The 14,194-nt window shown below is 35.1% G+C and overlaps 1 protein-coding gene across 1 annotated transcript; it reads right to left on the bottom strand.

Annotated features, from left to right (window-relative positions):
- Positions 1 to 898: 898 nt before the first annotated feature.
- LOC112559053 (translation initiation factor eIF-2B subunit epsilon-like) lies at positions 899 to 12,328 on the bottom strand. The gene is made up of 16 exons (XM_025229922.1): positions 11,981 to 12,328; positions 10,594 to 10,718; positions 10,025 to 10,210; positions 9,728 to 9,902; positions 9,071 to 9,226; positions 8,323 to 8,408; positions 7,807 to 7,929; positions 7,411 to 7,511; positions 6,743 to 6,888; positions 6,409 to 6,511; positions 5,898 to 6,110; positions 2,751 to 2,841; positions 2,317 to 2,434; positions 1,905 to 1,985; positions 1,285 to 1,443; positions 899 to 1,137 (listed from the first exon to the last, which is right to left on the bottom strand). Exons 1-16 carry the CDS (start codon positions 12,086 to 12,088, stop codon positions 1,078 to 1,080), a joined length of 2,031 nt encoding a protein of 676 aa, XP_025085707.1. The 5' UTR covers positions 12,089 to 12,328; the 3' UTR covers positions 899 to 1,077.
- Between the last annotated feature and the right edge of the window lie 1,866 nt (positions 12,329 to 14,194).

Below are 14,194 nucleotides of genomic sequence, written 5' to 3'. Positions count from 1 at the left end.
GCTAAAAATTGTAACATAAATTAATGTGAAAAGGCATTTGCTAATTCTTGATTTGAACCAATCTGTGCACTATATAAGATGCTGCCATCAGAAAGCAGATTTCTATGACCAGTCCAAGCACAGAGACTATCTGAGAAATAGCTTTTCAATTAAGGTATGAAAAGAGAAATTTTGCTGGCAGACAAATGAATATTCTGTACATCTTTAATAGACTTCTCCTGCCAGTCCAACGTGATTTCACGACTGAGCTAATAAACTACAGTCATCAAGATAAACCTTGTACTGCAAGTACTACAGTATTGTATCTGACACAATAATCAAAAAGGGTTTTTTAAATCCCATCTACATTGTCATTGTAGTTTTAAAACCTTAAACAAGAATGATGATCTAATGCCTAGACATACGAGTCCTATGTACTCTTTCATATAAAGCCACCAGTTACGCAACTGTTAATTACAGAGACACCTCTAATGCTACATATTGTTCTGTGTTGTCTGGATAAGTTTTAATGTTGTGCCTCTTGACATGGTTTACATTTTTGACATCTACTTTTAATAAAGTCATATTTTAACCTTTTACCAGCCATCAGTTAATATTGCTGTGGAAGAAGAAATTTCAGTATGGAACGAGAAAAATTAAACGAAATCATGGTTTAAGATGTACACCATCTTTACACCATCTTCTCTAGTCAGCTTCTATACAGCAGCTGGGTAATATGCAAGGGCAAATTTTTATATATATATAACAAGTGATTGTGCTCCTCTTACAGACATACTATCAAAACCTATACCTACCAAGAAAAGCAAAAGATATAACTTTAAAAATTAGAAAAGCTAACTAGTTAGTTTTTGGCGTGAATCAGTTGCTGCACATCTCCCAATACAAATGCAAATACAAAAAGGATGTATAAAACTTTAATATTCTGCATTTTTTCCATGGCAAGATAAATGTTTTTGAAAGAGAATCTTAAAGTTCAAAACAAAATATTCATTAGTGTCTAATCTACAAGTTCAAACCTTAAAACTACATAGAGGACTGTGCAAAGCAAAACTAGATGAATCTGCTTGCAACTCGTATTCAGTCTTCCTCTGATGATTCTTCCTCTGCCTCCTTCAGCCATCTGATAAACTCCTTTAGCTGCACAAACGAGAATTCACTCAAAGCATACAGTGTATAAAGTGAAAATAAACTCTCCACAAAAAAAGGAGCAGTTTACAATATTCTCCTATTCTTCAAGTATACAGACTAATCAGTAAATCTTAAATAACTATGTTGACAACTTACCTGTTCCCGTACACGACTATGGTCCTTCAAATCATGCATTCGAGATGGAGATTGGAACCAGCTCAAGATTACACTTTCATCAAGAATATCAGTGTCATACAGATGGTGAACCACTTTCATCAAAAACTGAAGGACTAGTGAGTCGTTCAATGCAAATTCCTGAAAGCAGACCATATGTTAGGGGTTGAAAAATTGTGTATCATTGGACTCAACAACTTGTGCACATCAAAATCTTGTTACAAATTTTCTTTGACACATAATAGAAGCATGACCCAATCAGTTTATCAATACTGGTTTAAAAGAAATCCTGGATTGATATAATAATGATATAGAATATCTGAATTACACAAAATAAGTCCTGAATCTCTATCCTTCTCCCTTTCTATCAAAATCATAAAAAAAACTGTAAAGCCTTTTTTTCCCAAGTTTCACCACTTGTGTGAGTCCTTAACATGTTCTGCAGTGGCACAAGTAAAGAGTTAAAACAGACATATATATATAAAAAAAAAAAAAAAAAATCAGCTTCATTCTGAGTCTTTGTCAAAAGCAAGAGATGCTGAAAAATTAATAAAGCTGGAAAAGTCAAAATTTGCTGCTTTGATTTTAATGATGACACTTACTTCAAGGGAGTTAAGGCAGTCAATCTGTGCATCAGCACTTTTAATGTAGTTCCTGATCAGTGACAGATGATGGTCAATATGCTGTTAACAGGAAGGAAATACATGTAACTTAAATGAGAGAAATCTTCGTGTGTGAGAAAGAGTTCTATGTTGCTCAAATGCTAGGAATTTTGCAGGAGATACTATAGTGGGACACTCAAAGTTAAAATTCTTTAAGACAAAAAATTACATGGCCTTAGCTGGCATTAACTAACTCCTTTCTAGTCTCTAACAAATCCTGACTTATAACAGTAACACTAACAGCATTAAGGTACTGCTCTGTGTAAATGTGCTTCACCATGAAGGACTTTAAGGAGACAAATCAATTTCTGAAACTACTAATTAGTGCATAAAATATGAGCTAAATCAAGACCTTGCAAACTGATTGTATTGCAGCAGGTCCTTGTCTCTCAGACTCTCGCAGTGGTAGGTCCACCACAGACTTGATAACCACATGGTGCACATCACTTATATCAATATTGTATGCATGCCTGCAGCCAAAATATCATGAGACAAGTCAGGTAGACATTTGTGCAGCAGAGTGTAACAAGCAGAAAACAAATCTTAAGAGCATGAAGAATGCTTTCTGCAGGACTACGGAATGACAGCAAAAAGTGATTTTATGAAACTTAATAAAAATAGATATGAAAACATGCAGTACAATTGTGAGATTTAAAAATCGGTTTGTCCAAACCTTTTTAGATATCCTGCATGAGGAGTTTCTTTTAACTTAGATCATGTAGATTAAATATATAATTCTTGTACTTTTAATTTTGGGAAGAGTAATTTTTGAAAAATGATGCATACTTGAGAGAGTTGATTTCTAGAACCAGATTCTCTGTGCTAACTGCTTCTTCCTGGGCCCTCTTCAATGTGTCCAAGACTTCCAAATAGAATGCTGTAAAAGCACATGAGTGAAAAATGCTATCAGATTTTAAAAGTGTTAAACAAAGAATCAAGCATTAAATGGATATGCAGTTTAGTTAAAACTTCGCATAATCTAAACATTCATTCACCTTTTTTGTGTATATTTGTAAGAAGTTACTTAAAATGACGCTAATCAAAAAAGTGGAAGAAACTGATTGTCTTTTCTTCACAGTCCATAAACAAGGACAAAGTCAAGAAAAGGGGAGGCAACTATGCCTAACGATTACCTTCTGTTGTGAAGTTCTTCCAGCGTTCAATTTTCCAACACTTCATGAATGTCAGTAATCTTCGGTAATTCTGACAGGTCAGCAATATTCACCACTTTTGATCATGTCAGAAAGATGTTGGTTCCAGCTTTTGTTTCGATATTAATTTGGATTTTTTATTTTTTGGAGGGGGGTAGGAATGTTAATCGAGCAAGAACTTGGGATGTAAAAGGTGTTTTGAAAGAAGATAACTATCAGCATAGAAAAAGAGAATTTTTACAAATATTCTGAAAAGCAGGCAAATAATTAAATATGGTAGAGGACAGATGAAGATATTCTTATGTAAGCAAGAATTATTCCAGCTTATCAAATGTGCACATGTGTAATAAAAGTACTTAGATAAGATTTTTTACATGCTAAAACCAGAGGGATGGTTTGCTACTGTATTAAAATTTGAATCTTTCAAGAGTTCACAGCAAAAATGTCACTATTGAAAAACTGAACAACTGACAGTATGTTGTCACTTCCACTGAATGTCTACAGTTCAAATAAAAAAAACAAAAACAAAACAAAACAAAAACCTGACAGTCAGTTCCCTATATAATATCTACAATTCAAATAAAACGGTACACAATAAACTCAGGTAATGACTACTGGCCACAGATAAGTTAACTGCAAATGGTTCACCATACCTAGGGTAAGGACGAGATAGCTGAGAGCAATCTTTTCTTTTCTGTGCCATTCCACTTCCTTGATAAATATGGTGCCTACCTGCTGGGTTTGTAGTAAGGTTATTTATTTACTTAAAAATCTGGTAAAATTCAGACTAGAAAAGTTTTGTTCACAGCAAAGACACTATTCACATCAAGGCAATATACAACACCTACACCACAAACATCAGGATCCTTATCAAGGCTGGAAAATTTGAGTAGCATGACATGAACTATTATATAGATGATCAGACTCTGTAAGGAAAATGTAGCTCTTCCTTCAGGTTCCATGCAAAAAAACAAATATATACCCTAAATCAGATAGAGTTAAAAGTGTCACTGGTTTGTATAGCTGTTGGTGTTACAAAGGCAAAATGAGGAACAATGGCTCTATCAGTGCAAAAAAAAAAACAAGAAAAAAAACAAACTTACTTTTTGTGAAACATGGTCCACAAGTGGTAATTCAAAAATGTTAACGGGTCTTGATAACCTAATTAACAAACTCAAAATCCAAGATGGTGACTTTAATGGTGGACAGCATGGTGAAGATGTCAAAGGAAGTTTCCTCCCTCATTTCCCTTTGTTCCCTGTTTATTAGTTCATAGTATGACCCAGTAATGTGGAAGACGGAGAGCCTTGCCATGTGCTGGGATTCCATACAATACAAGCATCTCTTATTATTATTATTTTGTTAGTACTTTACATGTACTTCAAAAACAGAAAGCCAAGATAAAATCCAAATTGCAAAAAGATCCATATTTAATCCATTGTTTATTATACTACAGCATAAAACTATCATGAAAAAGTATAGAAACATTCTAAACCCAACAATATTTCATTATCAAATTTGACCCTCCACGATTAAGTCACGAGGAGCAGTTTTGTGCTAGAGGCTGCGAAAGGTGATAGGGGTCAATTTTGTGCAGTTTGACTTTTCTTTAAAAATGGATTCCTTGGTTATTAAACTATCACGAAAATACACTGCTATGTTAAAATAAAAATTAGAAATAGACAAAATAGTTTTAATGGAGGTACCCTACTGCATTGGCCATCTGGACGAAAATCTTTGAACCCGCTTTTATTTAAATGGCCGCCACCGTACTTTCACACTTCAAACGTTCATAACTCACTCAATTTTAGGACTATAAGAACAACTTTTGTATCAAAATAAAATTCAGAACCCGTACTTTTTAAAAATATGCAATTTGGCAATTCTCAAATTTCCGACTTAAGACTCAGTTCGTCGTAAAGGGTCACAAATGCACATTTCTTAAAAGCTGTGTACTCCTTTCAGCACAAAGTAAAAAATGTAATATAAGCATATCACACTGTATAAACCTGTATACAAATCCACATGATAAATACAAAACATTCTGTAATAGCAAAAACATCCAAGTAACTCATGCATGCACATACACACTTGCTGCAGATGTTATAAATCATATAATGTACATTTTTTATATATAAAACTTCCCAAAGATGGGTACAATAATCTCTTTTCTAAAATTGTGAGCAGGTGGTTTGTTACATTTTGCTGCAGAATGATAAAATACTGCAGATAGTGCTTTTTTAATGATCTCACATCCAGCTGAGAGAATCAAAACTAAATTAAAGCACCAATCCCAACCAGGTCTCTAGAGAATCCTGTAGCAGGAAAGCAATCCTGTAGAGATAAGTCACTACTGACTGGCCCAAGGACCACCACATCTCCATCCATAGCTTCAGCAAGTCAAAGGCAAGTTCAACAAGGGAAAACACACATGACCACATGGAGTTTAAGGGTAAGAGTGAGACAGCCCACAAACTAACAGGTTTAATTAACAGAGATTTTATTAACTCACATGTACAAGTTACAAACTCCATGACCAACTGAACCCAAAGTTTTAATGGGTCATAAATGAAATCTAAGTAGTTTAAAAGATTCCTTATTACTTCACTCAACAATGAAGTCCCCACATACACATAGCCTATGTATTGTTTTATCCATATCTGTATACCTGCAACATATACTTCTAACAGTTTGCATAGAAATTCACAGTTGATAAACAACACAGCACTTGCAGAAAACACAAAGAAAAAGGCTACAGGAAAAAGGAGAAATGAGCGCTTACTGCCAAGATCATCATGTTCCGGGCTTTCTGAAGGTAAAGAGTTCTCATCCATATCAGAGTCTGCTAAACTATCAGCATCATCCTCACTTTCTTCATCTCGTGGGACAAGAGCTTCGCCCCACTCACATCCCACCTGCTCTCCTTCATCGTCACTCTCCACTTCCGCTTGGAAACGAAATGCACGACTCTTAACTCCATATTCTGGTGTAGTTTCTGCAAGATAACAAAACCAATGCAAAGAATTGGCCTGCAAATTTTTCCACACTTAAGGAAACTGCATGATCTTTGCAAGCATAAAATGAGAAAACTTAGACCATTTTAAATTAAACATTAAAATAAAGTTGTTTTGAGCAACTTAATTAGAATTATAATCCCAGCCTACCATATTTCTGCCAGTCTAGGTAAAACACAATGGGCATGGAAACTAAATGGACAAGCTGTTATATTCACTGGACATGTGATGATATCCAACCTAATTAAACCTGTCAGTTTTGTGATCACTGCCACACACCTGGCACCTCTTGCCTTTTGTCATCATTGTCAAACTCATCAACTGATGGATGGGCTTGCAAACGAATGTCAGCAGGAAGGACAACATCAGGACCAACTTTTACCTGAGCAAAGACAAGATATCTATATGCAAACAGTTCTACATTTTTTTTTCAGGCAATAAACAAATATTTATTAGGTGAATTTTCCTTAACACTTATCATATTTTTTCTCTTTCTCTATCACAGCTACACTACTTCATCCACCCACCCAAAACCAGCCAACCAGCCACTCAAAGCATACTTGTTTAACACCATCACCATCACACTTATTTGGCATAACAAATGGCAACTCACATTTGTGGACAATATAGTTCGAGGCTGAATACGAGTGTTTGAGTAGACTGTCACATTATTGCAAACTATTGCACCATTTATTACACAACTGTCTTCTATCACCACTCCATCCCACAAATAGCAGCTGTCAAGTGTAACATTCGCTCCTGCATAGAGGAAACAAAGAAGACCATCAGCTGCAAACAAAGCTTCTGTCTCATCAATTCTAGGCACAGTTGTTTACTAAAGCAGTCACCTACACCTACAAATTTCTTCACAGAAATTTTTACTTGTACAACAACTGGAAGCAAGTCTTAAGTTTTCAAGATGGAATCTAACATACATAAGCACATTAAAAGGCATCTTTACTGCTTACAGCAAAAAGGTCTGGACATCATGACAGAAAAAAATGAGATATTGTGAGAGTTAAGACTCATCAAAACTTAAGATAAATATAATTATCTATCAAAATCTATTTGTGACCATTTTTTCTATATTATTAATCTGAGGGCAATGCTTTTCTCAGCCCAAATTACCATTTACTGTCTTTAAGAACATAACGTTTAGAAGTAACATCATGCCCATAATATTCACATATGCTGATTTTTTTGTTTTTTTTGTTTTTTTGTTAATGATGTTCTATCCTTAATGTAGCTGCTTGGACTTGCAGCATAGCATTATGAACTTACCTATTTTGCAGTTTTTTCCTATGACACAATTGGAGATTCGTGTTCCATTCTGCACAGATGAGCCGCTGCTGATCACAATATTCTCCTCCAGAATGCAGCCCCTGTAGAACGTAAAATGTATTCTGATGGCAGGAGCAACATTCTGTACCAAAATAGATTAACGTTTTTCTGAACCACTGATAAATAATAAATGCATAATTTATAGCACAATAAATAAACAGAAACTAAAACAGTAAGTTATTATTTCAAGGAAAACAGTTACAAATTACTAAACTGTTCAATTATGTCCTAAATCAATTAATTAAACCCCTAGCATAAGTAATTTATAGAAATGAAATTTCTTCCCATGCACCCTGTGCCCCATTGCAATAGACGCCTTGACAAACATCAACTTACCGGGCAAGCATGACATCTTTACTCAAGTAGATGTTGTGTCTGCGAACTGAAATCGGGTCCTTTCGGTCACCAATCATGCTTTCTGCTGTCAAAGGGCACACCCATCGCTGTATGACATCACGACTAAAAGAACAATGACATACAATTATTTAGAGGCAGACCACAGAACTATCTGAAGAAACAGTGACAATATAGAACTCTTCAATAAAATGCACTAACATAACAGTACCATATGTCTAAGAGTTACACTAAGTGAAAAGAAGTCTTCAAATCTGTACATTAAAAAAAGTTACACAACTATTCCAGCTACATGGCTGAATAAAATAAAAATTCATGACTTTTTTGGGGCACATTTTAAAAAAAAATTCAGAGAATAAGTTTGTTACTCATTCAAAGCCAAGTCTTCATAACAAATTATATATGCAACTCCTCACAGAGCAGTAAAATACTACACAAAACTTGTATCCTGTCATATGTTAGGTGCTAGGTTCTGTGGTATATCAAAGGGAGACCAACCTGACAGCATCATACATGTAAGGATTGGTGACCCTTGCACAGTACTCTTCCCTTACCACACTGATGTGTATGGTGTTACCAAGAATCTGCCAAGTCAAGTACAACATATTAATCCACAGAAAGCATCTAGTTAGGCTTGCACTCAAATGCTAATCAGCCTTCAGAAGCAGAAATAAAAGAAATGCACCGAGGAACAAATAAAAAACAACAACCCAGCAAATGTTATACTACTATTTTCACTATTATTATGGTCTTCGAGAAGTAAGAAGGACTAAACTGCCCTTTTAACTGCATCAGTAGGTTAAGTATGCAAACAGTAAAATGCATGGTCATGACAGGTACAGGTTTGGGGGGTTACCATGGTAACACTGATAGCCTAGAGCTTAAAAATGATTCAGACAAGCAATATCATTATAATCAGCCACCTGTCATGTCTCTGGAATATATACCACCACCAACACTGTCGCTCTCTGGCAAGTTTCTTCAGGCCGTTAAAGTGATATTGAGCCTCAGTTTCAGCCTCAATACTACACCCCTAGGCTTCCACAAACCTTCTATGCTGCAGAGTCCTTTAAACATCCAGCAAAAGTAATCACAGAGCCTTCCTGTCTATTGCATCCAATCGATCTGCATCTCCTCGTTGCGGTCACATCTTTTTTAATGGCAGCAGATATGTAAGTTTATATGTCCAGAAGAGGGAAAAAATGTCTGGAAGCATAACAGGGCCTGGAACACTATGCCTGCTTACCTCCTCATTGATGAGAATGCCCCGCACAAAGTCATCCAGAGAGGAGTAGTCAAAATTATCAGTGAAGAGTGGTGGAACTGCTGGCGTGCAGACACACAGCTGACAGTCCATTAAGTCTTGATGAATAATGATGTCAGGGTTCTCATCAAAGACCTCCTGAAAAGACAATTTGACCAGTGGGACAGCTTTAACCAACACAGACAAATGTTTCAAAGAAAAAAGAAACAGTAAATGCTAGGTCTCACAAGCATATAAAAAATAAAAGAGGGATGAAGTATTTGTAACATACAGCAAGCCATGTTTATAATGAGTTGGAATAATGAAAAGAAAGCTAATTATTTTCAGTCTTTTAGGTCACAAGTTCACAACCATTGCAATCTACCTTCCACACTTGGCCATCTGGCATAACAAGTGTTTATGCCAATCTTCCATTCTGTTTTTCACCATGTCTTTATTAAAAGCATACGATAGGATTGATCCAAAGATATAACCATGAAGCCAGACTGTGACTTCCTGATACTACCGTTATGAACATGCTGTATCATACAGGCACTGAACCTATTGAAGTGCACACTACTCAGCTATCCACCTTTTCTTCGGTCCAATATGATGAGAACTACAGCAATGCTACAAACTGATGGGCTATGTCAGACTAACCACAGGTATTTTGGGATTCTTGTCAAGGCCAGTTTTCTGGTAGTGGTAGACGCGTTGTGTTGTTGGGTCCACAGCAAGCAGAATGTTGTCATCAGCACAACGTGTTCGATGAGCAGGCATAACTTTTTTAAACAGCATTGTCATTACAGAAGATTTTGTCTTCTCTCGCCGTTTCCTGAGACAGTAATCAGTGTTTAATTTAAGCTTCTTTGTCAGCATAAAGACAACTCAAGGATTAATTTATTTTTCTTTTCAACAGATAATTTTGCAAACAACGTGAGTAGTAAAATGTCATACTTGTGCTCCTCCATTATGGCTTTAAGGTTGAGATTCGCAATGACATCACCAGACACAAGAAAAAAGTCATTTTTGATTAGCGATTTGGCATCAATCTCCCGCAGAGCATCTCCTACTGATAAACATCCCTCCGCAAGAACAGGTTTCACCACCATGGATGATCCATTTTCACTCCATCGGGAATTGCTGAAGCAAAAAGAAAACTGAAATTCACACATAATAATACAAAAGATATTTTTTGTACTTATCCTTGAATTCATGAATAACATAATAATAAAAACAAACTTTTACAGTAATACATGTTTATTAAAGCCTGAAAACAAATAAAGTATATCCTGTAAACAATAACACAACACAAAATCTTGAAATAAACCAAAGGAGTAAAAATATGATCATTTGCCTATAGAACTGGACATATGCTTCGGAAATTATTATATTATACATTATATAATATTGTATATTTGTACCACATGATACTGTATATGACATTGTATATTATATGAGACTGTATATTATAGATATTGTATATTACATTTATATTATATTGTAGAAATGCATGGAAGTTCTACCTTATATGCGTTCGGATCTGATCTGCAAGATGGCAACAAAATACAAAGACTTCCTGAACACCAGATGAGGCCAAGAATTCCAGTGTATAGTCCAACATTGGAACATTAACTAATGGAAGCAAAGCCTGTAATAAGGAAAGAGATGGATTGTGATCATTTAATTTTTTTAGCATTACTTTTATTTTTGGGGTTTACATAAATAAAACATTGAATATTAAATGTCAAGCTTTCAGGAACAACTTCAGCTTGAGAAATTAATTTTTTTAAACTAAACCATAGTAATCTGCTGCAAAAGATACTAGATACAGATATTCTAAATAGTTTCACATTATACCAGGGTTTTAAAGTGTCAATAGCAGACAATAAGATAGCATGTCTGGGAATTTGTCACCTGCAGATACTGCTAGGAGAGATTAACAAAATCATATCCTTAGAATTTTATAGCCAAAAGAAATGTAAATAAATGCTTTCTGACCTTAAATGACCTCAATAATAATAAATATGTTATTTCTTAAAACTAAAAGGTCATGGCATAGCATAGTTGGTGGTAATGTTTAGATCTAAGTGATCTGTCATCGAGTCTTATCATAATTACATCTTTCGATCTTTAGACATAACCTGTATGTTTACTGAGTCATACTTCTGATCTTTGGTCCAGATTTAACAATCTTAATATGTTAACGGCATTTGAGATTCACTGTGTGAAATGTACCTTAAATAGAGGGCCAAACAGTCTCCTAAAGGCTACTTAAATAAGCTCAAAAATATTTCCTTGTTATATCTTAAACTGCAGTATTTTTCTAGTCTGTGAAATCTGTAAATGACAATTAAACATAAAACAACATAATACTAAGCTATCGGGCAACTTTATTATCAAATGATCAAAGGGTGGTTATAAACATATGGTCAAATCCAGTATGCAGCCCTAGTGTACTCTCCCTTGCACCAAGGTGATGCAAACTGATTCCCTTTTCTCTAAAATTTCAAAATTACAAACATATGGTCTTTCTTCAAGGACTGATAAAATGTACCCCCCCCCCCCCAAAAAAAAAAAAAAAAACAAACAAAACAACATAGTACCAGTTTGCAGATGCTTTAATTTTGACAGTGTGTAATTTTTAGTTAATGTGGTCTGCTCATTCTGTTTCTAACGTCTGCATTATCAACAAGGGGTTGGAGTACGTACGATCGCACCTCTTTATCGAAGAAACGTTTAAAATTGTCTTAATCACTGAGAATATTCCAGTCTTTATAGTACTATCCTTTTTCTCGAGTGTTTTACGTCGAGCCATCAACTAAGGCAATATCAAGGGTAGGCAGCCACCCACCACGATTTTCTAATGATTGCATCAGATAACATTTTATATATATAATGAAGCATTCTTACCCGCGGTTTTTCTTGAGTAACAGGTCCAAACCTAACGTTGAAGCTATCGGCAATCACAACAGCCTGGAGGATTTCTTCCTGCTTTAATAGATCTTTTTTCGGTGCCATTTTATAAATTCAGCAAGCTCCTTTTTCACACAACGTGCAGCGAAAAGAGAGGCCAAGCTTTGCTTTTAAACTTCAGAGCACATATACATCAATTGTATATAAATAATACAGAAGTATAGTAGAAACTAAATGATTCATATCCTCTCTTCTCATAAAGAACACATAAATAAAAGCATGCTTCGTGGAGCAGCTATGCCTTGCCAAACATTTACACGATTGAAGGGGAGCAACTCTGATTAACATCCGCTCTCCTGGATTCCAAAACTTTGTCAGCTCGGGCGATATCGGTAAGTAAAAGCAAAAGTGAAAACTTTTCTGTGGTTCATATTTTACCAAATGTATGTCCTTTATAATATTTTGAAATTAAGATTTTATCCTTTTAGCTATGCTGAAAATTTTCTTTTCTAGTGTAACTTGCAATCGATTGAACGTTTTTTTTTTTAAAAAGCATTCATTAGGCACACCTACTTTTATACACAAGTGGGGAAATTATCTGGTAAAATCTTGAATGTTTGTATTGTATTCGCATCTATAACTGTAAGGATAAAGGTATCGCTTAAAACTTCTGTGAAGGAAATGATAATAACAGCTCAAGAGACCTTTGGATTATTAGTAATATAAAGTGATCATTCAAGTGGAACGTACTTAGGAAAAAAAAAGGAAAGTTGTGACTTAATAACTGGATTAATACATGCTCACATGTAAATCTAAAAAAAGTCATCATATAGATGCGATCAGTACAGAAATGTAGAGATTTTCAGACTGGTCATTGGGCCATGAATAAATTTGTTCTCTAACACCAATTAGCAAGCTAAGGGTTTCATAAATGTTTTCACTGGATAAATTCACTGGATAAATTGAACAGATGGATGAGCTGGTTGGTGTTGGAGTCATATAAGGTTACAATCAGTTTGATACAATCAAGCCATTAAGATTCATTCAAATAACATGTGTATATTCAGTGTATATTCATACACAGAGTGACAGTGTTGTTTTGACTTTCAGCTCTGTATTGAAGCTGGTTTTGGGGTGCTTCAATAAAATTCAGACTTCTGAAAGAGTAACATAGTCTTTGGTTAGTCTTTTGCTACAAAATTTAAATCATGCATTATATACTTATGCTTGAGCCATATTTGTTTTTATGCATGTTATCTTTGATTTACTCATTGTCTTGAGTATGGCATCAGTGTTTCTCATCTTATTCTAAAGCTGGACAGTAGACGCTGTAGCTGTAGACTGAGGTAGCTGGACCTCAGTCTGGTTGTTGTCTTGAACCAAGCCCTAGACTGGTCTTTATGCCTAAAGGGGCTGTACTCTTTTCAGCCACACAAAACCTCTTTGCTAGCTTTACCTCTTTAGCTGCAGCCTTGTGGAAAGTAGGACTTGGGTTTATAGTTTAACACAATGGTTATCTCATTGGAACCAGTCTACAGGGATTTAACAAAAAATTAGTTTGTTGGGTTTTTTGGTTTTTGGTGTTGCTGAGATCATTTGAGAAAAGCATTTCAAATAGCAAAACTGACAAAATACTTACCTATAATTTTTGATTTTGTGATGAGGTAGTTCTTATCTGTTGAATATTAAGTTCTGATTAATTTATTCAACATCTCACAAATAGTTATCACTTGGAAAACTTGTATTTCCTGTTTCAGTGCTTATGCATTCATTCCTTTTTGAAAGTTCATTAAACAGCTATGAACCAGTAATAATATCAGATAAAAGTGAGGATTGATAGTGGTGTAGAATGGTGGCTGGTCTGAATGAATAAATATGATCCAAGGCAAGGGATAAAAATTATATTGTTTTTAGAATGCCAACATTTTTTGTTCTTGTAAAATCACACCATGTTTGGGGTTATTTCCAAAGATTTTTGCACAGCTTTCTTACCAGTAAGATGTATGGTAATATTGATTTGGTTTTAAGATTTAAAGTAGTGCACATATTTCTACCCAAAGCAGGATTTTATCAGCTTTATGTCTGTAACAGCTTGTATGAAGCTCTCACTATGTGACCTAATCTTCATGCTTTGGACTGCTTGTCAGTGTTGGATGTGTGCTTGTATTTTGTCATGTGAAAATGGTAGTAATAGAAAATTGACCAGAATTG

This window comes from Pomacea canaliculata, linkage group LG3, assembly GCF_003073045.1.
Source record: "Pomacea canaliculata isolate SZHN2017 linkage group LG3, ASM307304v1, whole genome shotgun sequence".
NCBI classification, from domain to species: domain Eukaryota; kingdom Metazoa; phylum Mollusca; class Gastropoda; order Architaenioglossa; family Ampullariidae; genus Pomacea; species Pomacea canaliculata.
The sequence above is the reverse complement of the archived record's forward strand: the minus strand, read 5'-3'. Positions and strand labels throughout refer to the sequence as shown.